The following is a 23,300-nucleotide window of genomic DNA, read 5'->3' as shown; positions in this document are numbered from 1 at the left end:
AGTGAAACGTGTGTATTGTGTCGAACATTGTGCAAGAGACTGAAAGACAGGTGGCCATTCAGCCTGTCTGTATGATCGTAAGCGATGACAGTTTCATCGTTATCGATTACATTTTCCTCACACTTTCAAAATAAGGCAATGTGCTCTTGTACTCGTGCTCACAAGCAGACATTAAGTCATCCTGTCTTGTCAAAAAAAAGGCAAGTGCAGAGCTCAACTCCTACCTTTTTTTTTCTCCGTCTAATTCCCAAAAAGCTATAATACATGAAAAATTGTAGTAGCACAATGTACTGAAAAAGCGCTGCTCGACACTCGAGATCCATTTGAAATTTTGTGGTGCTTTTGTGTCATGATAGGTTTTAAACTTGTAAAATTTGTAAAATGCAGTAGCTAATTTTAAACATACTCTTAGGAGGGCTATCTTTTTAGCCATTTCATGTGTGTAGCATTTTTCTGGAATTAAATCCATGTCATATTTTGAGAATGAGAAATTTAAAGTCAACCCAAACATATTTTTTTCAAAAATATGTTCTATGCAGGCCCACTAGTTGAAACAAGGCATTGTCATTAATCTTGTGTATGTGGAATATGAGTTACGCAGCAAAATCATCCCATTTTTATCCATCTCAGGGGGCAGCCATTTTGTCACTTCCGTTGACTAAAAATGACATCACAGTTGCTCAGGTAACGACCAATCACAGCTCACCTGTTGAGCCATGATTGGTCGCTATCTAAACCCTGAGCAACTGTGATGTCATTTTCAGTCGACAGAAGTGAGAAAATGGCCGCCCCCTGAGGTGGCAAAAAAAAAGGGTTGATTTTCCTGCTTAACTCATATTTCACAAGCGCAATATTAATCAGAATCACTTGTTTCAACTAGTGGGCCTGCATAGAACATCTTCTTGGGAAAAAAAAAAAAAGCTCAGTCATAGTGTTCGACGTAGTAGTTTGAGCCAATGCTGTCGACTAGTCGCATTAATGCTTTTCAGTGAACTAAAACGCGAGACGGTGAAGGTGTCATCCAAGGACACGGGACAAGTGTGGCAGAAGAATAGAGGTACTGGGGGAAGTTCTGAAGAATCCACGTTGCTTTGCGTCCAACTTTTGAGACCTATTGGAGAGATAGTGAGACTCAGTTCGGAACAACCCCGTTGTGATGTGTGTGCGCATGTAGCTTCTTTCACATATCTTGGTCTGCGTAGCAGTTTGCTTGAGATTGTGCACGCGTGATATGTTTGTGGGAGGCTTATGTGCACATCCATCCATAGCATGTGTACGAGTGTGAGAGATGTCACATGTTCCACAATGGTTTTGAGATGTTTGTGTGTCTGCTGGTGTCCTGGTGAGTATTGATTGGAGGCAGCAGCAGGTCGATGCCTCTGACAGCCTGAATTACAGTAATCAGTCATTATTGACTCTGTCTCTCGACTGCGAGCACGTCTTTCTTCCTCAATGTCTCTACACCTGTCACTTCTTTCTTGCCTTTTCTCACTTTGCCGCGACACTTCTATGTGTGTCGTCCTCTCATCTTTTCCTGCACACTGCTACATTTTCTCCCCTTCATCGTCATTTCTCATTCCAAGTTGATGAATGCACCCCCTCTCTGGGCTTGAAGGGAGCTTCTTAGAAGTGAGCACTAATGTCCACCCGGACTCAAAGATGAGCTTTGGTAGTCAAACCCATTTTGACTTCGATGCAAGAGTCCTTGAACCAATACGGATAAGTGATTTTCAAAAGCTCAGTTTTTACAATTTATTCAATAAATGAATAGAAGTAGTTGAATGAGTCAGACATAACATAGACATTCAAATGCAATGTCTGACATAGGTGCACTATAGATTAGAGATTGACCGATTATCGGCAGCAATATTTGGCATTTTGACGATAACAAATGGCCGACAATAAATCTATTTAAAACGGTGTGACGCACTATTGATTTAAATTTTCAGTTAACTTAAAGAGATTCCTCCGACCCTGGCAACTCTTTATGTTTTTGTTTTAAATCAAAACAAACAAGTGAAATTTGATCATGTCTGTCATTTTGAAATTTTGGATTTCTTTATTTACGATAGAACACTGTAGGGAGCTATTGTTGAAATTTGATTTAACTTTCGACATATGACAAGACATATGCTGATGACCCTGGGAGCTCCATGAACTTTTACAACAAAGATGCATATTTTCAAAAATGTATAATAATAATAACAAAATAAAGATTACGGAGATTTTACTGTAAATGAATATCTCCACCAAATACCGATTATCAACCTCCTTGACTACGAATAATCGGCATGGGTATTGGCCCTGAAAAAAACATATCGGTCTATCCCTACTATAGATTATTCCATACATTCGATTAGACTAGTTGAGATAACCTTTATCTCATAGTCCATCAATGGGGACATTTGCATCCTTTCAGCATCAATAGTGGGTAGAATAAATTAAAAAAGGAAAATGAACCGATTATATTTGCTTCTCACCGACCGAGTCTGGTGTTAATGCTAACACTGTTAGCCACAACGTTGTCAACAGCCGCAGTCTTGACTCCTGGAAGTCCTGTTGAAATCCTGCTGAGTTAACGCTGCTAGCTCGTCCATCTTATTGGTGATAGCGCTAATGTTCTCCGTATAACAGACGGGAGGACGCGTTGATATCGTGTCCTTCTTGCTCAACGCATTGTCTTGGCACGACATCCCTGACTCGTCCCCACGGAAATGTCGGGCTCTGGAAGCCGTCCTAGTGTTAGCATGGAGTGCTAATAGCTGACCCATGAGATTGGAGTCAGTCAAATTCAAAATACTCTAGAAACCTTCATGTTTAAAGTGGAAGTCAACCCAAACATATTTTGTTTTCTTGAATATGTTCTATGCAGGCCCACTAGTTGAAACAGGGCATTCTGATTAATATGGCGTTTATGGAGTATAGCAAAATCCACCCGTTTTTGTCCATCTCAGGGGGTGGCCATTTTGTGACTCCTGTCGACTGAAAATGACATCAAAGTTGCTCAGGCGCAAACCAATCGCAGCTCACCTGTTTTCTGAAGATGAGCCATGATTGGTCGTTAACTGAACCCCAAGCAACTTTGATGTCATTTTCAGGCGACAGAAGTGACAAAATGGCCGCCCCCTGAGATGGCTAGATTTTGCTGCTTAACTCATATTCCACAAATACAATAGTAATCAGAATGCCATGTTTGAGTTAGTGAACATGCATAGTATATATTCTTGAAAAAAAATATGTTTGGGTTGACTTCCACTATAATGATGGAATTTTGATTCATCATAATTGGTTTTCAATGTTGAAAAATATAATGAATAAATGAATGGACCATGAGCAAAAGGATGGCATCTTAGATGAACGGTCAAACTAAAGCCTTGATGAATTTAAGCATTCAGAGCTGTCATGTTTCCACATCATGACTAACACTAACATGACTAGCAATATAAAGCCTTCGGGTTGCGGCACATGCTGAAAATATTCGTTTGAAGCCCATAATGATTCATAATCTGGCCAAATTTAACATTTTTAACAAATTTAATAGGAAAAAACGAATTTCTCGGCAGGGTATCTTCTGGCTGTAAATACTGCACAATGACATCAAATGCAAAAAGTGGCTAATACTATATTCATCACTCCACTCCTCCGTCATTTCACTAAAAATGTTGGCGCGGTATGACTCATTTTAAAACACAAGATATGAGAGGCAGGTTAGTTGCATTGTAGCCTCAAATGAAGGCCACATTTGAAGGAGCCTTTGCGTTGTCTGTATGTCATCAACCTTCAAATGCAGCCTCCTGAAGGATGCAGCCCCTGAAATGGGACGCAGTCGTTGTGAAGCATTGAGGTCATACTGTACATTAACACAGTCCTTGGTGTTGGTCTTCTCTCGACCGAGTGCACTTGTGTTGTATATTTCCCGTGTATTGCTGCATTGTGAGATCAGGTACGGTCACCGAAAGGATGACAAGCAAATAGAGGAGGGGAGTGGAAAGAGTATTGGCAAGGCTGGAAGTGGCAGTGGTTTACTCCCCCCCCCCACCGACACTCTTATTTTAGTTTTTGTGTGTCTGTGTCTCACATTCTGTCTTTTGGGCCTCAGGGCAGTCCATCTGCCTTCCAACTCCCTCAGATCGTTCATTCACCATGACCACAGCCGTCCAAAAGCAGACACCCACTCAAAGTGCCAAGTTGCCAGGGCAGCTGTGTTTAAGTACAACTATATCTCACAGTGTCACGCAGCCCTCGTGTGTTGGCCCAAACACTATCTGAAGCGCCGACCTGGCTGCGCAGATTCCACTCCATTGTGGGATCATTTATTTCTTTTTCGGTGTCCAGTCAAATATCAGCTTCTACGGTGTGTGTTGCCACGTGTATTTATTTTCTTGTTGAGTTCCGGCACTAACAAAACACTAATAAGTCAAAAATGTAGTCAAGCAGTCAAAATGATTAGTTCATTTTTTTTTTTTTTTTTTAGAAGTTACAAAAAGTTATTGTTTGTAACGAGGACAAAATTCAGATGTTACAATAAAAACATCTTTTGGTTTTAAAATGAGTCATTCATTTTGTCTGAAGAAAATCGGATCAAATTGAAATCCGTAAATGAAAATCGAATCGAATTTGGCCATGAGTTAAATCGATACATCTCTAGTACACACGTGTGTGTGTGTGTATATATAGATATAGATATATATATAATATATATTTATTATTTTTAGAAATTATTTAGCTTAGTTTAAGCATTTCTCATTGAAAGAAATCCCCCAGACAGTGCTGGCCCGCGCACTCAACATTGCACACACCCTGTTGCCGTCTGTTCCAAAATGATTTCAGAATCAATGTAAAGGGCCTTCTCTGCACTGAAAATGTCCAGTTGGAATGGGACAAATCCTGGGTCAGAGAGATTTTGCAAAGCGGAGGAAAATAAGGAGTCTTTTAATCAGCATTGACACGTTGCACTACTTTAAGTGCAACCCTTCGATGTCACGTCAGATAAACACTTCGAATGTTGTACGCCAACCAACAACCGTACCGGCGGCGGCGCAAATCTATTTATTTGCATGCGATAGGTGTTGCAGTGTGGGTTAAAGAGCAAGCTGTGGCCATTCTCCATCTGGTCTGAGATGATTGCGCTCCTGGGGGAACAATGCTGGAGGGATGCTCAACTGCTACACGCACGCAAACACACGCTCGCACATATCCATCACGACCAATTTTAGCGGGAGTACGCTTGAATATTCCAAATGCATGCCATCCATCCATTTCTGTTGCATTTCAGGATGTTCATGTTAAATGTTTCTGCGTAGCCGCTTCACGCTTCCAGGATTAGTTCTATTGTGTGAGCGCGTGTGCGCTAGTTGTTGATTGGCATGGATGGCTGTAATGTGGCTGGGGTCAGCATATGGCTCGGTGTGATAGCGCAGTTGTTTGTGTGTGTCGCCGGCGCATGTATGTGTCACCGCCGTTCCCTCTCTGTCACACTGTGTTCCCAGCGAAATGATGGCAGCTCTGGGCATGTCGTGCTATTATCCCTCCCCCCCCCCCTCCCCTCCCCTCCCACCATATCCACACACACACACACGCACACCCCGAGCAGCCAAACGCTAGCGGACTGCCTGGCTTCTCTTTGCCAGCTCCCTCCATTCAGCCCATTGTCCCAGTAAGACTACAATCTGCAGCATGTGACAAGAAGAGTGTGTCCCTCACAATGGGAGAAAGGTGAGGGCACAACCTCACAAATTGAAGACGCTTTGTTATTGCGGAGGCTGGAATCGGGTCATGCCATCCTTAACCTCACCCGGATCACCACAGTCGATTTGGGGAAAAGGTCATCCTTGATGGTTTTTGTCGAGGTCCTGTTTTGTCTGATGGAGCCGTCCATTGGAGCTGAAAAGTAGAATCTTGGTTGGCTTCACTGGTTAGATGTCTTTGTTTTTCATTTTAAAGTCACAGTGGAGAAGCTCAACACGCTGGATATTTTAAATGTTCACACTTATCTCGATATATTTAAATATATTTTTCATCCGTTTTAGGCCAGTGCAATAAATCGAAATTAAATTGCAAGTACGATTATTACACGTCACGATTACAAAATTGGCATTATCGTAATTGAAAAAAAGATTATGATGTGCATTTATATCCAACGCACTTTTTTTTTACATGCAAGGAAATCCTACTTGAATTTATACATTTCCACCTTTTTTTATTTTCCAATAACTCTTTTTTATAAATTTTGTATGGAACTTACATAATTATAGTGTTTCAAAGTAATGTATTTGTCTTTATATTTTTTACATTTGAATATTTTCTTGTTTTGTACCCAAAAAAAATAAATGACCGTTTGAATAATTGTGATTTCAATTATTACCAAAATAATCGGGATTAATATTTTATTCATAATCGAGCAGCCTTACTCCTGGACAAATCTCAGTCCAAAACAATGGTAGCAGCTCGAATAATGACTTTTCACACTTTCAACGACATTCCATGAACAACAGGTGGTGCCATCTGGGGGCTTGTTGAAGCCCTTTGAGAGCCTTTTGTGATTAAGGGCTTTGCAAATAAACTTGACCTGATGTGGTCAAATTGTATGTATTTTAAATGGGGGAAAACTAGGTTTGGTTGAAAGTCAATTTACTTTCTAAACGGCCCATTTAAATAAAATGCAAACAAAAACAGCAACTGAAATAACATTTTCATAAGTCATAATAAATCAAGCTTTTTTTTTTTTTTTTTTTTTTTAAATTTCTTCACCTGTTCTGCGTTGATAGCCGTGTTGTGTAGAGCCATCACAGGCAAGACAATGTCCTGTATGGTTATCAGTGCCTCACCCTCAGTCGTAAAACACAAATGAATATTTCAATTAGCCATTCAAGCATTAGGCAGTCCAATAGAATTTGAAGGTTCAATGAAATGAGAATCTGTGTGTGCGTGAATGCAAAGTTGATGGTTAGAGGGCGGGGGAGGGGCAAGGGTTAATCGTTTCTCATTGGTGAGACAAAGGAAATGAAAAGAGCAGCAGCATGAGAAAGAAGGGTCAGAGCTATCGCTTCCATTCTTCTTAGTGTGTTTTTGTGTGTGTGTGTGTGTATGTGTGCGTATTTCAGATCTCATCTGTTAATCAGATTGAGGTGTCATTTTATGGTCAGGATTATAGATAAAACCATTTGAAAATGTAATGTCAGGATTATTGTGATATAACATCAGGATTATCAGGATTATAACCATATTGCTAAAAGAAATTTACAGTAAATAGTAGGGGTGTGAATCTCTCCACAAAAGACGATTCGATACAGGTGCAAAACGATTCAGGTTTGGTTCAATCTTTCGGTTCGGCTCGACTCGGTGAGATTACGATTCGATTCGATATGGCACGGCTCAGTTTGAGAGAGTATGATGCAATTTCTTTGTTGTCATTTTACACAGTTGCATGAACTTGTCAGTATTGTGAATGTGCCATTTCCTTCTATGATATATCTCTCCAATAAAAGACGATTCGATACGTATCTTGATACATTTCAAACACAAAAACGATTCTGTTCGATTCGATGTACTCTCATCTTTTAAATCAAAAAACGGTTTGCCGGTTCAAACTGTTTTTTTTTTGCCGGTTCAAACTGTTTTTTCTTACATCCCCACTAAATAGGTATTTTAAAAAAATCACAGATACATGCACCAAAAACATTCCAATAAGTTTTATTTTAAATGCCCAAAAATATCAACCCTGCGCTTTTTTTTTTTTTTTTTTTTTGGCATATTCAAAGTTCTGTGTGATCACAAAGATGACCCGTAAGTGTTGCTCCCTTCACTGTTTTTTTTTTTCTTTTTTAATCTGCTGGAGTAAAACAAATCTACTACTCAGTGACGCTAAATACGGTAGTAAAATCTTAAGCGGTAATACCAACCATTTGAAATGTTATCACGGAACAAACATCTCTTTTATACTGTAAACACCCCATTTCATCGCTAACCTAAATGTATTACTTTTATTATTAATATGTATTCGTTATGATGTTAGACTCATTTAATTATTCCATTATTTGCTCATGAAATGCAGTTTATAAAGATGGCACTCTTGGGGTAAGGTTCAGTGTCCTCAATTTTAAACACTCAGAAGAACTTTATATAATTCTGCTAATGTTCTGAACCGTGACCTGAGAGACAGTGTACATCGAGATGGGTGGCAACAGTACAGTAATCGTGTTGTAAAAAGTGAGAATCATGTCTTTCGATATCGCTCGTTCCACCGTGTATTTTCAGCCTAATTCACAAAACGTCAAAGTTCTGTAATGACTGTGCCCATGCACATCTTGTGCCAGTGAGCTGTGAGTGCGGAGCCATAAGTTGAAGCCATCAATGGCTTGATCAAGCCTTTGCAAGAGCAGACCCCCCTCTGAGGGACAAACAGGCTGATCTGCCTTCTGTTTAGATGAGCGCCAATGTGCAAAATAGGCGATACGTTGCCATTGTGCTTATGAATGTGTTTTTCGGTGACAAACTGTTTGACCTCGAATAGTTATGTTCAAACGCAGTGGCACCTCAGATCTTGAACATCTTGAAGTTTACAACAGGGCTGCTCGATTATGAAAAAAAAAAAAATATTAGTCACGATTATTTGGGGTGAGAATTGAAATCACGATTATTCAAACGATCATTCATTCATTTTTGGTACAAAACAAGAAAATGTTTCAACGTAACAAATTCCAAATTAAGTTCCAAACAAATTTATAAAATGAGTATAAAATTCAAACAAAATGCAAATGTGTAAATTCAAGTATGATTTCTTTGTGTATAAACAAATATAATTGGCTGGATAGGAAAGCATATTAATAATTGATTTGTACGATTATGCAAATGTTGTAATCGTGGCGTGTAATAATCGTAATTGAATTTCGATTAATTGCACAGCACTTTACAGCGCTCAACATAAATAATGAGTACACCTCGACGGATAGGGTAGAAACCTTCATGTTCCTTTCAGAATCAGTATTTTCCACCGCATACTGTACTACACAAAAAAACCCACTTAAACCTAAGGTTCTGCTTGACATTTTGTAACTGTGGGTCAAATTCATCATTTCAAGGGTCCTCTGTAAATAATAATTCATGGGACACCTTTCAGCGCACCCAAGGTCACCGTACAAACAAAATACACCCACTATTCAAAAGAAAACAAGCAGGACAATAGAAATAAGAGCTCATAAAATGCCAAATGATACTGTATGGACACAATCTGGAATGGGGTGTGTTTTGAGTCTCGACCTAAAGAGGCTTAATGTCGGTCGTAGTGAGTTCAAAAGACGATGGGCAGTTTATGGCTCTGGACAAATACATAAATAAATGAAAGAAATTCGTCTGACTAAATATTCATCTCGGTGTATGTGTTGTCTCGTTCGCCGACGCCCATACCGTGTGCATCGCATCCAGTTTGTAATTGCACTCTGGTGGCCTCCTCTGCGGGCAAGATGATGAGATGAAACGTGCGCGCACGTCAAAGGGGGGGATAATGAATGTATCACTTACTTTTTTTTCTCCATGGCCACAGCTTCTGCATTGAGTTAACTGAGCAGCTTAATTGGGATAAATATTGTAGTCTGCGTGTTTGTGCGCGTGTGTTGATGCACAGCGCGAGTCGTGCATTAGGCCAAGCCGTCTCCCTCATACGTGGACACACAAGCACACGACGCACGCTCGTAATGAAATCACAAAGCCCTCCATATCATTGCTATCACAGAAAAGATATAAACCCATTAGCGTGTTCCTTTGGGCATGGACACACACGCATGTACGCATAGGTTGATCATTACACGCTGTAAAGCTGTTCCAATTGTATTATCCCTCTGATGTGCTTCTCTCTGTTGTCTGTTCCAATGCCTCGGGTGGAGAGGACAGATACGGGCGGCGGCGGTGTGTGAGATGCCGAGTGAGATATACAGGCGTGTGTTTCTCCGGAGCGGGTTGACCTCTCTGTGAGGGGCAAAGGTTAGCTTGTTGCATTTTACTCGCTGCTAGCATGGAGCGCTTTTGCTTTCTTTACAAGAAGACGGTTGATGTTGGTGTTCGAGCCAAATGAATTATGATGTAAGTTTGGCATCCGACCGGATGCTCGAAATTTGAGCACAAATACAAAAGGCAGTCTGATTTGCGTTATTTCTGTCCAAGAAATGTTGACAGTTTTAGTGGCGGCAGTGTGCGTCTTCTGACATTCATATTTTGTAGTTTGAAGCGGTTGTGGATGAAAGAGAAAAAAAAGCTTGGAAGAGTAGGGCTGTGCAATTAATTGGAATTCCATTACAATTACGATTATTACACTCCATGATTACAAAATTGGCATAATCGTTTGATTTCGCAAGGAAATTATACTTGAATTTATACATTTGCACCGTTTTTTTTTATTTTACAACAAATTTTCTCAATTTTGTTTGGTCCAAAAGGAACTTGCTTACATTTATTTGCCTTTATATTTTTTTTACGTTTGAACATTTTTTTGTTTTGTACCAAAAAATAAATGATTGTTTGAATAATCGTGATTTCAATTATTCCCCACTAAACACGATTAATTTTTTTTTTTCATAATCGAGCAGCCCTACTTGGAAGTCTACTTTCACTATTGGATTAGAGATGTTGCAATCACAGCGTGCGTGATGTCACTCGCTTTTGCTACGAGCTCAGTTTGAACGTAAACAAGCAACTGTGGAAATGCCCTCCAAAAGTATTGGAACACAAAGGACAATTCCTTTGTTTTTGTTGCATACTGAAGACATTTAGGTTTCAGATCAAAATGTGGGACAAAGGTTCAGAAGTCCAGCTTTTATTTCAATATATTTACGTCTAGGGAATAACATTTGGTAGCTTAACCCTTAACTTGCAATAACTGCGTCAAGCCTGCGAATCATTAACTTTATTAGTCTGTTCCATTCTTCATTTGAAATGCTTTTTCAGCGTGTTACAGATCTTTATTTCTGGGGGTTTCTCGCTTCAGTCTCCCCTTCAAGAGACGAAATGCGTGCTCTATTGTGGGGTCTTCAATCCTGTTCCTCAAAGCGCGCCGTCCTGCCTGTTTTCTATCTCCCCATGCTGCAACACACCTGATTCAAATGATCAGATAATCAGCAAGGTCTGCAAAAGCTGGACAGTGATCCCGATCACTTGAATCAGGTGTGTTGCATAGGGATGTAACGACTCATCGAAAATCGATTTATAATGGATTTAAACTGCATATGCAGCGATGTAAAAAAATAAAAGAATCGATATTGAAATTTTGATCACAAAAGGATTTGGAGTGATAATAGTCAAATCTATTGTACATTTATTTATTTTCATGTTTAGTTCTGGCACCAACAAAACACTGATAGCATAGTTAAACAGTCAAAAGTATTAGTTGATTTTTAATTTTTTCTTGTAAAGTTTCAAAAAGTTTATGTTTCGAACAAGGACGAAGTGCAGATGTTAAAATAACAACATCTTTTGGTTTTAAAATGAGTCATTCATTTTGTTTGAAAAAAATGGAATCAAATTGAAATCGGGAACTGAAAATCGAATCGAATCGGCGCTCGAGTGAATCGTTACATCCCTGGTGTTGCAGCAGGGAGAGATGGAAAACAGGCAGGATAGCGGCCCTCGAGGAACAGGATTGAAGGTCTGGTGAAGTGTGTTTTGGGTCATTGCCTTGTTGCATGATGAAGCTTCTTCTGATGTTGTTTGGATGCATTTTTCTATACATTGCCAGACAAAATGGTTTTGCAGAATTCCGAATCCATTCTGCCGCTAGCATCATCATAAATTACATCATCAATAAAAAGCAGCGAGCCGGTTCCAGAAGCAGCCATGCAAGCCCAAGGCAGCAGTGGCACCAGGACAGTTTAAGTGACAAGTCATTTTCGACATTATTCGCCGAGGTACGCTCGGATAGTGGAGAGGAGTCAAAGACTATTGATCCGCTCCGAGCAGACTCCGAGCTGCTGTCAATAAAGCAGTTTGTAGGCTCTTTGCACAATGTGCAGTCGTGTCAGAGATAGTCTTGTGCTCTTACTTTGCATATTGGCATTCCAGTCACTTTAACGCTGACTGAACATTGGATTAGGCACATTCTAGTGATATCCAATACATAAGATGTTAAGAGGAGAGTGAGGATAAACTTTACACACACCAATCATCAGGCGTGATGGATGTGGGCTTTGGGGTCAAATTTCAGGCTTTTACAGGTTAATGTCATTTTGGCTTCCACTAAGCTTTTGAATGCACATGTCTATCATATATTTATATATCATATTCTGTTGTTCTCTAACACGGAACTATATACATACATACATATACAGTGGGTATGGATTTTTTTATTCAGACCCCTTGAAATTTTTCACTTTTTGTGTCATTGCAGCCGTTTGCCAAGATCCAAAAAAAGTTCGTTTTATTTCTCATTAATGAACACTCAGCACCCCATCTTGACAGAAAAAAACTGAAATGTAGAAATGTTTGCAAATTTATGAAAAGAAAAACTAAAATTTCATATGGTCATCAGTATTCAGAACCTTTACAGTGACCTTCATATTTAATTCACATGCTGGCCATTTCTTCTGATCCTCCTTGAGCTGGTTCGCCTTCTTCATTGTTTTTATTTGAATCCAACTGTTTTCAATCAAACTGATTGGACTTAATTAGGAAAGGCACACACCTGTCTATGTAAGACCTTACAGCTCACAGTGCATGCCGGAGAAAATGAAAATCATGAGGTCGAAGGAACTGTCCGAGCTGATCAGAGACTAAATTGTGGCAAGGCACAGATCTGGTCAAGGTTACAAAAGAATTTCTGCAACACTCAAGGTTCCTAAGAGCACAGTGGCCTCCATAATGATCAAATGGAAGAAGTTTGGGACGACCACAACTCTTCCTCGACCTGGCCGTCCAGCCAAAGTGAGCAATCGTGGGAGAAGAGCCTTGCTGAGAGAGATAACGAAGAACCCAAAGATCACCGTAGCTGAGCTCAGAGATGCAGTAGGGAGATGGGAGAAAGTTCCACAAAGTCAACCATCAGTCGGGGCTTTATGGCAGAGTGGCCCGACGGAAACCTCTCCTCAATGCAAGACGCATGAAAGCCCGCATAGAGTTTGCCAAAAAACACATGAAGGACTCCCACACTATGAGAAAGAAGAAGTCTGATGAGACCAAGATTGAACTTTTTGGTGTTAATTTTAAGCATTATGTGTGGAGCAAACCAGGCACTGCTCATCACCTGCCCAAAACAATCCCTACACTAAAACATGGTGGTGGGAGCATCATTTTGTGGTCGTGCTTTCAGCTGCAGGGACAGGACGACCGGTTTCAATTGGATGGAACAATGTGCTCAGGGCCTCAGACTGGGTCGAAGGTTCACCTTTCAACAGGACAATGACCCGGAAAATAAAATAACAAAGGAGTGGCTTCAGAACAACTCTGTCACCGCTCTTGACTGGCCCAGCCAGAGCCCTGACCTAAACCCGATTGAGCATCTCTGGACGGACCTAAAAATGGCTGTCCACCAACGTTCACCATCCAACCTGACAGAAGTCAACAGAAATAAATTTGAAAAAAAAATTCTACATTTCTGTGTTTTTCTGTCAAGATGGACATGGTGCTGAGTGTACATTAATGAGAAATAAAATGAAGTTTTTGGATTTTGGCAAATGGCTGCAATGACACAGAGCGTGAAAAATGTCAAGGGCTCCGAATACTTTCCGTACCCACTCTATGAGCAAGGTATTATGACCAGTAACTCCATCAAGGCAGTAGATTGTTGTATGTGTAGCCACACTCCTGTTCCAACACACGCACACACACGCACACACAGTCCGTGCCGTGGTGGGCCCAGCTCCTAATGTGCTAACAAGCCCTCTCTTTGGCCCGCTCGCCTCCACTCTCGCTCTGTCGCAAGTGATCACAGGAGTCGAACGGCACCACAATGAGCTGCGCCGCAGGAGAGAGTCGGAGAGAAAAGGGCTAAAATGGATAGACGCGGAATTGTCACTCTTTTCACTCATGGAAAACCTCGCCAAAGAAAATGAGTTTCTGACTGGACACAAAAGAGGCATTTTCTCCGCCTCCCTCTCCTCTCTTCTCCTCTCCTCTCCTCTCCTCTCTTCTCTCCTCTACCGTTCTTTGCTCCACTTTCTCCCTCATGTGCCTCTGCCATCATTTTACCTCCTTTCTGTCTTCCCCCGGGAAAGCAGATATTTTTCTACTAATGACTACAAGGGGCCTTCTCAAATTCAATTACGCTCTAATTCATCGTTATTTGGGCGGAAGAAGTGAAGGTTGGACAGTAGCTGCGTTTAAGTGATCGCATCATATGCTATTATGTCTATCTCATGAATTTCCACTCCCGTGATAATGGTAATGATTAATAACTGTGCATTCATTTATGTTTTTAGTTAGCTGCTTGATGCAAAACCGCTTTACAATTCCAGCAAAACCTTTGGCCGGGGTAGATGCCATAATGTTGACGCAACTGTTTTTTGGGGGGGGGAATGTTTCTCTTAGAATCATCCATAAATTCGAATGACAAAATTCCAATTGAAGAGATTGTTGGGCCTTATTGGACAGCCCCCAAAAATTGCCAACTGGATGCAGTCAATAAGTGTGATCATTCTTATTCATGAAGTAGTTAGGAGATGTTTGCCTTTATTTCAAAAGATTTCACAAAATAGCATTCCCTTTTAGCAATGCCAGCCATTTTGTGCCAGGGCATCTCCATTTTTAGGGGCTCACATCATTTTGAAAAAGTAAAATAATTGCAAAATTTTTGTTTTTTCGACTCAAAAACTTAAATCTAACCGCATGCGCGCTGCAGTGCACCGACATGTTATTCACGTCACAGCTCCTGGTGCAAGCGGTGTATCGGACTTTTTACGATTGACTGTATGAAGGCGAGACACTTAAGCTTTTTCTTCAGAATACGTCCGGCCGACTGTGCTGTCTCCTCGCTGAGGGAAGCTGCTGTTTGAGCACAACAACTTCTGGCCGCAGATAGAATCCCATGCTGGGCAGACGACTGTAAGAGACCAATTGAACAGATAACACGGAAAGAGATATATATTTTTTTCTTTTAGCGGTTGCAACTTTAGCAGTATGTCTTTGTTCTCTATACATTTTCGAAGGAACAAAAGAGCTATGTTGTCTACAAAGTCTACACAGCCCTGTTCCAATGCCATGCTTTTCTCGTATAGAAAAGGAGACCAAGATAAATAGTACCATATTTTCCGGACTATAAGCCGCGACCTTTTTCCTAGATTTTGAGCCATGCGTCTTATAGTCCGGTGCGGCTATTCTGTGGATTTTGCTCTAACTGGAATGACAGTACAATTCAATACAATACATTTCCCATTAACTGGATGTGACTGCAGGTGGAGGAGTTCAACAGGCGAGGGCGCCATAGACTAGGTTATTCAGACACTAACTGTGTCTGCCTCATTTGCGCGGAGACTGTTACTTATTTCCCCATTTTTAAATCGAAAGGTTCTGTAAACATTTATTTGCCAGTGATATGTTTCAAATGGACCAGGAGACATGTTTAAGAATCTTGAAATTTACATTTAAAAAAGTCAAAAACAAAAGGCGCTCGTTTGCCAAAATGTGCTTGGATTTATTGGTGTAAAAAATGATGTCATTCTAATTGATCGCCCGGCCCCCGCATTTGCAGCGTATTTGAAGATGGGTGTGTAGACTTTTTATATCCACGGCGTATGCACAGGTGAGATAAATCTGTATCGTCAAATGCTATCCACCAATTGCATCATAAATTCTGCCCCAAAAAATCCGGACAGTTTTGATCGACACTCTGTGGTGGTGATGATGTAGCAATATTATCACATTAGATTTTGCAACATTTTATTTTAGTCCAAGTGCGTTGCGGTGTTTGAAATATTTTGTTAGCAACATATGAGTAACAGCTCACTGTGTACATCGTTGCAAAGTACAAGCCCAATAATGGACATTTTGTTCAATAAAGACTTTACAGTCAATGAAAAGCAAGCATTATCTTTAAGAGGCGGAGTTTGTTCAAGCTTTTCAGATGGTGCAGGTTTGGAGATGCTGAGCGGACAGCATACAGTACATACACAAGTGTCCGCTACATTTTTTTTTTGTTTTTTTTTTTGGCCTCGACACATCTCTCACCTGCATGCGCGCACATTGATGTGTGATGCAGGAAATTGGGAAGCAGTAAAAGGCAGGTGGTAAAAATCGCATATGAGCCGGCGCGAGATGCATGTTTGACACAGTATGACTGCCGCTACGCACACAATACTGCACAATACACACACACGGCGTTCACACTTGTGCTGTTTCACCACTTCCCTTCGAATGTCTCCTCGTTGCCTTTGGATTTTCACTTCTTTGTCTTCATCCTTTCTGGCCCCCACATGTTCCCATCTCAGCCTCCCTCTCACTTTCCTTGCGCCTTGAACCTCCCTGAAGAACTCTGCTTTTCCAAGAGTGGCAACGGAATGCGTTGTTTCTAACGAAGGGGGACATTCACACAGCACGGCAACAGCTGTTGTTTTGAACGTTCATTGACCTGACTGCAGCGCTTTGAAACAAATGTTTGAAATCGGGTCTTCAAGTGGTTTTCAAAAACTTGACCATTTCGGTGTAAACGCTAAAAGTTTTTTAACTCATTCACTGCCATTGACGGATTAACCCGTCTTTTCACAGTCCCAGGAAATAATTTATATTTTTTTCAAACGTTGGAGTAAAAGAGGTCCTGAAAATGTCTGGCAGTGAATGAGTTAAAAACCAGGTGTCTTCAGTGCTGATTTCCGTTAATGTCACGACCAAAACAACGCTGGAGGAGTATAACTCGTTAAGTGTATGTTACTCACCGTCACGACCAAAACAACGCTGGAGGAGTTTAACTCGTTAAGTGTATGTTACTCACCCCTATTGAGTTCAGCTGAAGTAAATAAGTAAGTAACTGAACCGAGACCAGCATTTGACTTTTTTTTCCAGTTCTGTGGGGGTTTTCTTTGTCACCTGTATTACTCTTTATAACCCAAAGACAAAACTTTCCTGTTTAACTTGGTAAGGTAAATTACAGTCGAATGTCTGCTTCGAGTTCCCGCTACTATATTTTCCTTTGCATGCTTTTCCCGTTCTTCCTTTCCCCCCAGCGCTGTCTGTGTCTCCACTTTTGAAGGAGCCATGTTATTGTTCGGATGATTGTCTCTAACTGGATCAGTTACGATTAGACCTGAAACCCTCTCCTTTTGAGGCCCTTAGACCGTCTATCTAACCCAATAGAAAACCCATGGGCGCTATTGTAAGTGGCTCGCTGGCCATTCACTTTCTCACACAGAGGTACAAACGCAGATTTCAATGAAGATTCATTGGCCTGTCCCGCAAAGTGGGAGGCGTACACTTACATGTACACATTTTCCTGTTTACAATGGATCTCATCATGTTTAGCAGTGCAACACACACACGAGCGCCCCCTCATTGAAAATCATTTGTTATTGGAGCGGGGAAAGTAAATGGTAATACTATAGGGAGATGTGAGTGTGTGCTTGACGTGACTATAACAGCTGCGCCTGGATGTCATTATAGTCGGATGTATGACTCGGACCGAGGACAAGAGCGTAAATGTCATTCTATCAATGAGGTTATCGCTAATAGATGGACAGTCCAAGCAAGTCCTGGTTTCCATTTACTCTGCTCTCTGCTGCGCCGCCTTTGCAGTCCGTGGCTGGAGGCTGTAATACAAGTGATAAATTGTTTCGCCTTTTTCGACCGCCACACATTCTTTTTCCCTATATAATATGGATTCATACAGTAAAACCATTTACAGTGACTGAAGACTTGTACATTTAAAAAAAAAAAAAAAAAAAAAAAAAATTTGATCCTCGTTTGAGTTAATGTCAAGCATTTTTTTTTTACACTTACTGAAGCATTGTGATTAAAAACAGATTTTTAATGATACTTAATTTAAGATTTTTTTCCATCCACAGCATCTTGTAGGCTCGTCCCCAGGCTGCTTCGTACCATGTCAAATTGCAACCTATCAGTTTCATATCCAAATATCACTTAATACTTCAGACCACACAGCACTCCTCGGGAACAAGTCTCTGTTTACAGTAAAGTACATCCAATTGACCAATACTCATGTTTTTATCGTTAATATCAGAGCTGGGCATTTGACTAAAATTTACCGGTCCGTTTATCACCTTCCGTCTGCAGCCGGGGTACCCTTCCACCGTCCATCTATCCGCATTTTTGTCCGGCCGGACCAAATAGTAATTGCCTAACGGCTAGCATTTTAAACGGGCCTCCGTTAGCCTTTCCGTCTACCAACTTCGACCGACTTCCACTAGCACACATTTTGATGTTTTTTTTTTTTTTTGTGAAGAATCAACACCAAGTAGTACACAGACTTGAAGTGGAACAAAATGTATACAATATTTTCATGTCTTTTTGCCAAATAACAGAAAGGTGGGGCAAGCGAAATTATTCACCCCCTTTACTCTCAGTACAGCCAATTGACTGCAGAAGTTCAACGATGACTTGTGACCGATCCAATGCTAACCTAAATGACTGATGATGACAAATAGTGGGTTTGCTTTGCGTGGGAGTTCGCCGTTAGCGAAAAATAGAGCTGACTGCATTGTTTACGTTTTTATAATCCGCCCCCGGCAAATAGCTGGTATTGGCCTTTTTTAAAAATCTGATAATTAATCAATTTCAAACTGTGTTAACTTCATGGAACTATTCATTTTTAAATTGTCAGTGAATTTTATAAGAGATTCTACTGACCCTGGGAACACTCTGCACCTTTTGTTTTTGTTTGAAATCAAAAAGTGAAATTTGAACATCTCTGATTTTGAAAGTTTGGAGAACTTAATTTAGTGTAGAAAGCTATTGGGAGCTATTGTTTGAGTTTTCATTTAACTTTTTAAGACATGCTGATGACTGGGAACTCCCTGAACTTTGTTAAAATTTTACAACAAAGATGCATATTGCCCAAAAATTATAATAATGATTAAAAAAAAATCTGAAAATGTGTTCAATAAACGTATGCATAAGAGTTTTCTTTTTTTTTTCGATTTTGAAGCCAACATTTTCCTTTTTACTAAAACTGGATATTGGCTCCAAATATCCGCTGTCGGCCTCCTTGACTTCTAATAATCGGTATCGTATCGGCCATGAAAAAAGCATATGGTCTATCTCTAATGACAAGAAGAAGACAAATGATTTGAAATAGGAGCCCAGAGAGGTGAAGGTGGAAAGACCCGACTAGTTGGATCGACCACACTCCAATTGTGCTTTTAGCCACTACTAGTAGCTCTACCGTTTTTACGTTTCACTTCTTCAGTATATGCATCTCTATTTTGACTGAACCTTGACATGTGACGTCAGCTATGAGGAACGTGCGCGATATTTGGAAACCATTGTGCAGCACCATCAGGAGCCAACCACCTTTGAGGATTATGCTGCTCGCGTCTACAGTCCAGCTCCCTGCACGCATCTGCCTACAGACACAGGTACGACAGTCCCAGTGACAGTTTTTTTGGTTTGGGAAAAAAACAACAACAGAAGAATTCATATTACAGTGACTAACATAGGACATAAATGCTATGGTTTAAGTTGTGATCACAGCGCCTAGCTAAAGTTATAGTGAGTATTTATTCCTTCCCTCGTCTCCACCCTGTTTGCAGTTTTTTGGGGCACGCATAAGGGTACTGACAATTCACATGTCGGATTGTCGAAATAAAGACATCACGTTGCACATTTTATTTTTGTATAGATGAAATGCCAAAATGCAGAGAATTTGTTTTTTTGATAAGTATGTCCATATGGACATGCTACAACATACGACACGCAGTCAGCCCAGTCTGATTCAGTCTCTATTCCAAATAGTTTCTCTGTTCTTGGCATCTAAACTGGCATCTGGTTACTGTCATACTCACATGGGAGTTGTACGTCATGTATGACTCCCATATGAGTGCCACGAAGGCACATGCTAATTCGGTTTTCTGTTATGAGCCAAGTTAAATGTCGTTTACAGTGGGTACGGAAAGTATTCAGAGCCCTTGAAATTTGTCACTTTCTGTGTCATTGCAGCCATTTGCCAGAATCAGAAAAGTTCATTGTGTTTCTCTTTAATGTACACTCAGCACCACATCTTGACAAAAAAAAAACAAATGTAGACATTTTTGCAAATTTATGGAAAAAAGAAAAACTGAAATATCATACGGTCATAAGTATTCAGACCCTTTGCAGCGACCTTCATATTTAACTCACATGCTGTCCATTTCTTCTGCTCCTCTATTGGATTATAGCTGTGTTTAATTCAACGGATTGGACTTGATTAGGAAATGTTGATATAAGACCTTACAGCTCACAGTGCATGTCAAAGAAAATGAGAATCATGAGGTCGAATGATTTGTCCAAGGTGATCAGAGACAGATATTGTGACAAGGGACAGGACGACCGGTCGCAATTGAAGGAAAGATGAATGCGGCCAAGTACAGAGAGATCCTGGAGGAAAACCTCTTCCAGAGTGCTCAGGACCTCAGACTGGGCCCGCCCAAGGTTCACCTTCCAACAGGACAATGACACGGAAAATAAAATAACAACTCAGAACAACTCTGTGACTGTTCTTGACTGGCCCAGCCAGAGCCCTGACCTAAACCCGATAGAGCAACTCTGGAGAGACCTGAAAATGGCTCTCCACCAACATTCACCATCCAACCTGGAAGAACTGGAGAGGATCTGCAAGGAACAATGGCAGAGGATCCCCAAATCCAGGTGTGAAAAAAACATGTTGCGTCATTCCCAAGAAGACTCATGACTGTACTAGCTCAAAAGGGGGCTTCTACTCATTAAAATGCGTCAGGGTCTGAATACTTACGACCAGATGATATTTCAGTTTTTCTTTTTTCTTAACTATGCAAACATGTTTATCTGTCAGGATGGGGTGCTGAGCGCACATTAACGAGAAATAAAATGAACTTTTTGGATTTTGGCAAATGGCTGCAATGACAGAAAATGAAAAATGTCAAGGGCTCTGAATACTTTCCGTAGCCACTGTAAATGATGTGCTGTCCTGTGACTCATAGACAATGGAGTTATTTCATCCAGTTTGCAGTCATTTACACTTTTGCTACATTGACTACGCTAGAGATCTTCTTTACAACAAGGTTATATTACAAAATAACGTCATAACCAAGATGTACACTTTAGGCATAGACGCAATTTAGCGCTACTCTATTCTGGTTTTTGTGTTGTCATCAGATGTGTGTGTAATTTTGTTGGTCCTGTCACACTTGCTCATCTCACCAGCTGTTGTGGCTTATTACAATAATGATATTAATAACTTGACTTTGAGGCTGAATGACACGCAGGAACTGGGCTGGTGTGTCCTCACACTCGACAAATTGTGACATGCTTCACTTGGGTTTTCTATCGCGCTCGTCCTTATTCGGGTTGCGGGTAAAATGGAGCCTATCCCAGCTGACTTTAGACCGATTATCAGATCCGATATTCAATGTTTTGACAAATATTGGCATAGGCCTTTTTTTTTAAATCTGATGGCCGATAATAAATCAATTTAAAACTGCGCTAACTTCAAGGAATTATGTATTTTAAATTTTCACTTAACTTCATAAAGAGATTCTACCGACCCAGGGAACACTATGCACTTTTTGTTTTTTTATTTATTTATTATTATTATTTATTTTTATTTGAACATTTCTGTCATTTTAAAATGGCAGAAAAAGACATTCTGATGACCCTGGGAGCTCCCTTTTTGTTAGAATTTTACAACAAAGATTTATATTGGCAAACGTGTATAGTAATAATAATTTAATAAAACTAAACATTATCCAAATCTGACAAATTGTTCAATAAACGTGCTTAAAGACTTTTCAAAAAGTTAAAAGTTTTATTATAATTGTTCCTTTTTTTTTTTGGATGCCAATATATTCCTCTATGCTGAAAATGAATATCGGCTCCAAATTTCGGTCATCGGCCTCCTTGACTACTAGTAATTGTTATCGGCCCTGAAAAAAAACATATCGGTCTATCTCTAATCCCAACCACTGTACGTCCTTTGGCCCATTATCAATCGCCGTAGAAATAAAAAGAATGCGGCGTTGTACAATGATGCGAAACCTCACCTAAGTGTGCGGAAGGCCTGATTGTCTCAAGAGCAGCGCGAGTGCGACAGGTAAAGGACGGGGAAATGCAATCCTGGCCAAGTGTTGCAAGCCAACGAATGGCCGAGCGTTCGTCCGCCCGAAGGAGCAAATGTGACGCGTGTGTCGTTCAGCCCCAAACGTGATGTTTCAGAGCACACGTTTGTCAAACGTCAACATATGAAGGCTCATTTCAGGGCTGATTAAGTCTTGCTCATTGACGATTTCATTTTATCGACATCCTGTGCTCTGAACCAAGTCCATAAACCGCTTTAACGCCCTTCTATAACCACGCAGTGATCAAGCATTCTTCTCATTCTGTTTTTTTTTTTTCTTTCTTTTTTCCCCCCCTTTGGTTGATTTCTGTTTATCCTTATCTTCATTTGTTCTATCTTTTTGTTTGGTTGTTCTTTTTCCGTTCCTGCCCCCTCCCTCATTCTTTAGATCGTATTGTGTCACTTGCATATAGCTAAAAGGTAAGCCCGGTCACATGATCAACAGTCTGATTGGCTCTTCCCTTTCACAGTCCAGCCTCACTTGTGCTTTTTCTTTTTTTTTCTTTTTTTTTTTTTTTACCTGCCCGCACCTTCGCTCTGCATTTTTCCGCCTTTCCTACACTTACAGGTCTGCATGTGTTTCTGGGAGCCTGTGTTGACTTTTTCAAAAGGAATTGTCATTTTCAACCCTGGAGTGCAGTTTGGTGCGAGAAACAACTCATGTATCGTATTCAACATCTGCTCAATTCCGGCATAATATAATAGCATGAAATGACCTCACCCGTCATCAGCCCTGTTTGGACTGGCGGCTTGTCTTCTACGAGTAATTTCTTTTGGCAATATCAAACGGCACTCTAGCGTGGACATGACATATCCTCCCTTCTCTTTAACCTTGAGCTCTGAGAACGTTTGAATCCTTCAAGCTGGCCACTAACACTCTAACTTGACTTGATCTGACTGACCTTGTGATACTTTGCCCTAACCTCATGTCCGCTCCTCTCCGTCTGCTTTTCTAGCACCACACACACATACAGCACAGTACACGCGTTCAGGTCAGGTCATCGGTACAGCCCAAGCACGTCCGGTCAACTATTTCCATGTCATTTCTGGCGTTACAAAGATAAAAGTTTGAAATTTTGGGGGGAAACAG

General features: G+C 40.6%; 1 protein-coding gene across 7 annotated transcripts in view; it reads left to right on the top strand.

The window, feature by feature from the left end:
• Positions 1–23,300, top strand: part of ralgapa1 (Ral GTPase activating protein catalytic subunit alpha 1) — an 83,172-nt gene that overhangs the window by 54,986 nt on the left and 4,886 nt on the right. For 6 of the 7 annotated variants that reach the window (XM_086048816.1, XM_086048815.1, XM_086048818.1 and 3 more), the window contains one exon: positions 19,375–19,499. In XM_086048816.1, coding sequence (XP_085904942.1) covers positions 19,375–19,499 — 125 coding nt within the window. Of the gene's footprint in view, positions 1–19,374; positions 19,500–22,598; positions 22,631–23,300 lie in introns of all 7 variants that reach the window. The other variant, XM_086048819.1, reaches the window with a different exon arrangement.

Source organism: Filicampus tigris, chromosome 13, assembly GCF_054856515.1.
Source record: "Filicampus tigris isolate MCC_2025a chromosome 13, RoL_Ftig_1.0, whole genome shotgun sequence".
In the NCBI taxonomy this organism is placed as follows: domain Eukaryota; kingdom Metazoa; phylum Chordata; class Actinopteri; order Syngnathiformes; family Syngnathidae; genus Filicampus; species Filicampus tigris.
Note: the sequence above shows the minus strand (reverse complement) of the source record. Positions and strands in the feature narration are given on the sequence as shown.